The sequence below is a fragment of the Cyprinus carpio genome, chromosome B11 (assembly GCF_018340385.1).
Source record: "Cyprinus carpio isolate SPL01 chromosome B11, ASM1834038v1, whole genome shotgun sequence".
Classification (NCBI taxonomy): Eukaryota; Metazoa; Chordata; class Actinopteri; order Cypriniformes; family Cyprinidae; genus Cyprinus; species Cyprinus carpio.
In genome coordinates, this window is record NC_056607.1 from 22,785,167 (window position 1) to 22,792,909 (window position 7,743).

General features: G+C 38.4%; 1 protein-coding gene across 1 annotated transcript; it reads left to right on the plus strand.

Moving 5' to 3' along the window:
* Positions 1-5,050: 5,050 nt before the first annotated feature.
* On the plus strand, positions 5,051-7,342 carry LOC122138949 (forkhead box protein G1-like). Its single transcript, XM_042734643.1, has one exon. It carries the CDS (start codon positions 5,305-5,307, stop codon positions 6,307-6,309), a length of 1,005 nt encoding a protein of 334 aa, XP_042590577.1. The 5' UTR covers positions 5,051-5,304; the 3' UTR covers positions 6,310-7,342.
* Positions 7,343-7,743: the final 401 nt, after the last annotated feature.

Consider the following 7,743-nt stretch of genomic DNA (forward strand, 5'->3'; position numbering starts at 1 on the left):
AGAGAGAGAGAGAGAGAGAGAGATAATGAATACAGACTGTAATGTAGTACAGTAGAAAATCCTAAAATTCCATTCAATAATTCAGCGTACTTTAGTTTCAAAGAGATGTGAATTAGACCAACAATATTCCCCCAAATGATCCCAGATTCGTCTGAACAAAGAGCTTCATATTGAACAATGTTGCTGATTGTTGAGAGTTTGTGAATTCCCAGAATGCACTGCACCATTAATAAATCATGCAGTTATTGTTTACAAGCGTTATTCAGGCTACTGCTGTTGATTCGGTCATTATTGTTTGTTATGTGTCATTGGTGTTAAGAGGGATTTTTATGCCTCATTATGTATTTGTTTATTGCTGCCATTATTGTGGTCTGTCTGTGTTGTACTAAACCAGTCAAATTGAGGAATATTGTCACGTGTTTTGAATATTGCAATTCAAATGAATCCTAAATTTTCAAGGGTGTAGAATTTAGGGATGCTATGACATGCATCCAATATCCAGCGACTAAATTGTCCCAAGCAATAATTTTGATCAAACAATTCAATGCATGTGTATGTAACCCCTTGTTGTAATTTTGGCCACATCTGAAATAGGTCATACTATTAATATTACCTGAGAAGCGCTTTCAGGGACACACATTTAATACATGTGTAAGAACATAGAAAACTGAAATGTTTAAAACATACGTGCAGAGTTCGGCTGAATGATAAAGTTTAGCTTCTGTTGCTGCTGTTTTGTGTTCATGTTCATCTGCTCTTTTTACATTGACTATCACCCTATAGACTAATACAATAAGATACAAGAATAATTTCCTATATGTATGACAATATATACTGATAAATTGAACAATCACTTAAATGGTATGACATGACTGGATGCTTTCAAATTATTTTCAACTGAACTGCAGCTTAAAACTATTTTTTTTAAAAATAATAGTGAATTAAGCTATACAAACTCGATCATAATGCACAATGTTTCCATCTAACATGTATTTTGAGCTGCTGCTTGTCATATTAATGGAGTGTTTCTCTAATTAGCAGTAAACCATTTACATGCATGTTCGTAGATTTGTGTTGGTTGTTCTCTTTGGAATTGAAATATTGTTATTTTATTTGTTAACATCATATATTTTTTTTTTTTTTTTCATATTTCAGTTAATGTCATAAAACTAGCGAGCCAAGCCAGCAGTAGTGCTGATTTTGTCATGAAGTCAACACGGCTGAAGACGCAAAAAGCGGATGAACAAACAAACCGATTCAATTGAGTGAGTCATTTACGCTGAGCCGCTCCGATTGATTTACGGTGTGTTCACACCTGCCATTCATTTTCAAATTTTGCCATCGCTTGTAATGATTTTAAAAAGCAGGTAGCCTAAAGTGATGGGTGAAATGGAGCTTTTCGAAAGTCCGAATCAGTTAAACCGTTGCGTTGCAAAATGATTCACTTTTTTTCCCCCCGAAGCGCTCGAATCGAATCATGTATCGCAAATCATTTGATTCAGATCGGGACTTCGGAGCTTGGATCGCGAACCATTTGATTTAGATCGGAACATCAGAGCAGTTCTGTGAATCTTTTGATTCAGAATCAGATCGGAATTTCAGTGCGGTTCGGGAAACATTTCGCGAATCTAATGATCCGCATTCCAAAGTTCTGATCTTGATCAAATGATTCACAGACCCACTTCAAAATCGGTTCTGAATTAAATGATTCATCTTTTTTTCTGATTCTTTTATTTATTTATTTTTATTTTTTTTATAAACAGTACAAAACATCAAACCATTACAACAAAATATAGTTAGAAAAACAAAACAGTGAAAAAAAGAAGAAGAAAAGAATACACAAATACAAATCCCTTAATTAAATTAACCATTGTTTTATTATAGCTAGTAAAAGTGTAGTAACCATGTTTTCTAAGCACCGTTTTACTAAAAATGGTTTAGCTGTGGCTACTGTAATAAAACCATGCAGCATGTAGCAAAAACCATGATTAATCTGTGGTTATGGGCTATAGTAACCAAGTTTTTTCACCTTGAGAGGACACATAGGATGAAAAACATGCGGTAAATTTCACAGCATTAGGATGAACAGAACTTTGAATAGTTTGTGGCCTAAGTGTCTAGATAATCTTTGGGTATAAAAAGGTTTAGAGCCAGATTTTTGTCCATGTATGTGATATTTAGCTAGAAGGAAACATAAATTAATGAAGTTATGATTTCCTATATTCTCTTTTGAGTAAAACAGGCAAAAATCACAACACCCTTGTAAATTATAATATCTGCTGATTCATTAAATGCTTTGTGTTTCTGATTAATTTGATCAACGTAAATTTCGAAAGGTTGCGATGCTTCATTTAATGAAATCATGGGATTTTGGCACGCGTTCCGAATAATTGATTCAAAACAAAAGATTCACAAAGGTTAACTGCTTCTGCTTCTCACGCAGCAGGTTCAGTCTGGTGATTATAAGGAGGAAGCTTAACAAAAAAAGCGATACACATGTCAGTTTAAACGCAAGGTCAGTCTCAGAGATGTCATTTATCATCATGAAGCTCCTGTTGGTGGATGCTGGTTCACCACAGTGAGAAACGACTCAAATCCAGGACAGGCCCATAGAGGCCCTTCCTTAACCCTGAAGACAAACCCCAGCATCACCGTGCTTTTAGTGTAGTGTGACCTTTTATTGAACCTTGCACGTCATTTTCATGTGCTCTTGTGTGGGTGTGTGGGTGTGTGTGCGCGCGCGCGCTGTAGGTTTGGCATTAAATATTTTGGCAAAAAGTTTCAAAAGAAGCCTCGAGGCCAGCTACAATTCACGCAGCGCTTGTATGGACATAAACAAACATGTACATACAGTGTGTGTGTGACACTTTGTGTGTGTGTGTGTGTGTGTGTGTTTGGGGGGGGTTCTTGTGTGTGTGTGTGTATGTCGGTCATAACTCTCTGAAACGATTAACAGTCACTGCAAATTACTCATTTTGGCACGAATGACCTATTTGTATATATATGACCTCAAATGATAATGAATATTTAAAATATTTTGTAAAGTTCATTTGCATCGCAGTACTTGAAAAAAAAAGTGTACTATTAATTTTTTTAATAGGCTATATATTTTTTTGGTCATACTTCAAAACATGTTCCTGCTGCTTCATTGTTAAAAATAACACACACACACACACACACACACACACACACACACACACACACACACACACACACACACACACACACACACACACACACACACAGAGACACATATATATAAACCCATGTAACTCATCATATACTTATTTAATCTACTACAGGATGGATTCGATTAGATTTAAGGTGTAAAAAGCGCTTGAAAAACAGACCAATTAATACGAGACTGGAGAATGAAAATAGGCTCGTATAGCTACTATTGTGTTTTCTTACTCATAACATTTCTTTGTTTTTCTTAGCATTTTCTGTGTTTATTGGAAAGGAAGGGCTTTGATAAAATCTTAAACGGTTGTAAACCGCTCGACAACTAGCTGGAAATCATTTTGTCTCTTAGTAATGCTTTAAGTTGAAAATAGAAGAAATCAAAATAAACTATAATTATATAAAACAATATTACTGAAATATCCCGTCGTATTTATAATAATAATTCATTATAAATAACAAGACAATACATTTAGGTGAACATACGTGAGCTGTTTATAACTCGATAAAGCTTGATTATTAAGAAGTCAATTGAAAAGTGGGCAGTAAGTACTGTAGCTACTTATATAAAACCACAACATGTTTTATTGTTTGGGCTGCAAAACAGTTTTCATAAATTCAACAAATATATATTTTTCATTAATTATAAAATTGCTACGGTAATGAGAGAGCACTGTCGTTTGACGCGGTAGTGATGATATTCATTATTTAGAAAATACAAATGTATGTGCACATAAAAAGCATGGATTATTATAACACGAACTGTTGTTGTTGTTGAATAAAAATAAATTTAAAATAATAGTCTTTTGCTTTGCATATTTTATCCATTTCGCATTATCTTAAAAACAGATTCTTTATTTATTTCATCCTTTTGTTTTATAGACATTCGATGTTTCTTTGATAATATAAAATAAAGTGTCGTATTGGTCTGTACATCATTGAAATACACAGTTTATGCATTATAAATCAAATAATTTCACAGTCGACAATGCTACAACACAGCAACAGATGCGAGCAGCCTTCAAACAAGAACACGACAATAAAATAGTGTTTCTCGGTTCCGAAATAATGCATTTATTTAAAGATATGTATGATATTTAACAAATATATTCATGATATTTAACCTAGATAGTCGTTTATTCTCAAATAACAAAGTGTGAAGTGAAAAAAAAAACATTTATTTCAGAATTCAAAATGCGTCATTTAAAAACAAAAAGCTATTGTAGATTAAACGCATAATTAAGATTATTCTGATACAAAATTTCATACTAACTGATCGATAAAAAAAACAAGTAAACAACTGTGAGACTAGACTGTTATGATGGCCACCGGTCACTTCCCACCGCGCAAACACGCTGTTTGAGATGAATGAACGCAGCGCACTGGAATCACACTGCTTTATAGTATATTTCAATTAATAAAAACCACATAAATTAGACCTTCAAAGTGTCAGCATAACTTCTGCACTCCTCTGACAGGATTTCAGTGGATTTGTGACCCGCGCTGACACTAGAGGCGCCCTTGGCTCAGCCTGTGCGCTTTTACGCACAGCATTATTATTCATTATTATTCATGGAAAGCCTACTAATCAATATATCCGCACTGGTTGTAATACACAACACTGTATTGTATCAGATAGGATTTTATGCGCGCTTTATGGCCCTATTTTTTTAACACAACTTATCCGAATCCCCTCGAAGTATTATTAAGAAACTTTGAGAGCGCCACTTTGATTCAACATCACGAATGCTTTAGTTATGGATCATTTAAACTTTATTTCAGTGCGTTTCAGGTAATGTGTGCACAATTATTCGTCCCTCCTATTCAGGCTGCGTGATCGGTGACGCACAAGAGACTCTCCAGACTCCAGGGCGCACGGGGCTCTCCGCGCACTATGATGGAGTGAGCGGAGACTGTACTGTCCAGCTTCCAGCAAGAGAAGAGCTCCTCCTCCCTCCCCTGAGATGAGGTAGTTGGTAAGACCGAGCGCTGGTTAATCACCAATTTCTCGCATCGCGTCGCGTCCTCCGTCTTGAAAGTCCTGTCATGCATGCAGCGTCCCCGCCGTTGTGCGCCTGACCTCCTGCGTTTTCAACCACGGCTTTTGTCTGTCCATCGCCCGGTATGGGAGATCAAAGTGAGCCGATCATGGTGCAGAAGTCGACATCGTTCAGTATCAAGAGCCTGTTACTCCCATCGAAGTTTGAAGATGAGGGCGCGGAGCGCAGCGGCAGCCCGGCGGCACCGGACTTGGACAAACCCCCGGAAGCGTCCGAGATGGACTCCGCGCAGCGAGACGCGGAGGAGCAGCCGTCTAAAAAGGGAAAGAAATTCGACAAACCTCCGTTCAGCTACAACGCGCTCATCATGATGGCCATCAGACAGAGTCCTGAGAAGCGGCTCACGCTCAACGGCATCTACGAGTTCATCATGAAGAACTTCCCGTATTACCGGGAGCACAAGCAGGGCTGGCAGAACTCCATCCGGCACAATCTGAGCCTCAATAAGTGTTTCGTGAAGGTCCCGCGGCATTATGACGATCCTGGGAAAGGGAACTACTGGATGTTGGATCCTTCCAGCGATGATGTGTTTATCGGCGGAACCACCGGGAAGCTCCGCCGGCGCTCGGCGACCTCGCGGGGAAAGTTGGTGATGAAAAGAGGCCTCCGCTTCGCGCCCCTCGGTCTTGGACTTGGCGAACGCCCGAGCAACCCGCTTTATTGGCAGCTATCTCCGTTTTTACCCCTTCACCATTCGCACTATAACGGCTCCGCGCACGGATTTCTTAACCAGGGACACGCGTACGGGTCGTTACTCCACAGCGTGGAGCCGCTCGGGAACGGGGACATGTCTCGCCCCATTCTGGGAGCCTCTAGCGGGAGTATCAACGGGTACGGTGTGTCTCCTTCGTCCGCCGCCGGATTACTTTCAGGGCACAATGGATACTACGTACCGGGTGCGCAGCAGCCGCAGCCGCTCCCGAGCGCTCCAGGATACTGCATCTCCAGCTCTCCGTCCCCGCTGCTGTCGGATTCCCTAAGAACCAGCTTACCGTCCTTCACAGCACCACTTTCTAGCGGACTTCTGTCTCAACACAAACGCGTCGCGCCCAATTCGTTCCTAAGCTGAGCGTTGCGCGCCCTCTCCAATGGGAACATCCAAACTTTCCTAGAAAACCTCGCCACGAAATGTGCAAGCAGTCCTTTTGTGTGAGGACTGTGCGTCTGTTTTTTTTTTTTTTTTTTGGTTTATTTAAGTTTAGTTGAAGTAGTGTGATGTTATGCCAAAGGCAATAACCGTGCGTGTTTGTTTTTCTTTCTTTTTTTCTAAAAAAATATTATTTATAGTATTTCTTTGTGAATGATGGTTTTGTATTTATTCGAAATGTTTTTTATCCCTTGTTACTGTGGGATACCATTATTATTAGATGTTTGGCACATATTATTCGTTTAGTATGACTAATTCCTTGTTTTATTTATGTCTGAAACTGTGAATGCGCCTTAATATCTTAAATCAGGGTTGAGCGCTTGGACCTTCTCAGGTGTGCGTTCTGACAATGAAACATTATTATTATTATTATTAGCTGTGTAAACCTGAAATATGGTACATATACATCTATATGCAATGTTTTCTGAATTAGCCTGTCGTTTAGTGTGGGCCTGTGTTCAGAGAGGTCATGTAATGACTTACTATAGTAAAGCTAAGCTACTGAATTAATGCACTGGTTTAAATGAACTCTGTGTGGGATGAGTTTATATATGTACATACTGTCACGTAAAATGCTGTTTTGTGACGACACGAGGTTTTGTTTACACACATAACAGTATTTAACTGTATTTTATTTACAGTTTTTACGCATGGAGGTGATTCAGCACCAAAGACAGATCTTTAATGCTTTTTTTTTTCTTTTTAATATAACATCCCTGCACATTCATTTGCTATAATGACATTCTGAAGCCATTATTTCAACTCTCTGTGCAAATCAGAAATGTGATTTCTAGAGCGGTTTATTTCCATTTTAACCAACATGTGATTTATAGTTCTGCACCTTTAGTTGTCTTTTAATGTGCAGATTTGTACAAGTTTGTCTTTTTTTCTTGTATATATGCCTGAACTTCCGTTCAGAACAAAGAAATAAAGTATTGGAATATTTCTGTATGAATGCAAATGCGTCCTTTCTAGTCATGCAACACAAAGACTCACCAGCTCGAGGGATTTAGCTTCACGTACGCATATTAATATCAATGCATTTACCTGCATGCTATGCATTTAAGTTATGCATGCTAGAAATGTTAAATATAGCCTACTGCTGGAATATTTTAGTCGTGCAACGCATTATGCAATAATAATTTTCATTATTGCGTCACTTATATAGGCCTAGTTCATGCACGCGCGTGCACACACACAAAGGTTATACGCGCCAGAGTCAATCCAGGCAAATAACGAAACCACAATATTAATAATAATTATGGTAATAAAGTTAAGATACAACTGAGCCTTTACGCAAACATTCCGCTAAATCGGTTGACGGGTCATTCTGACCCATTTCCAATAGAAATAATG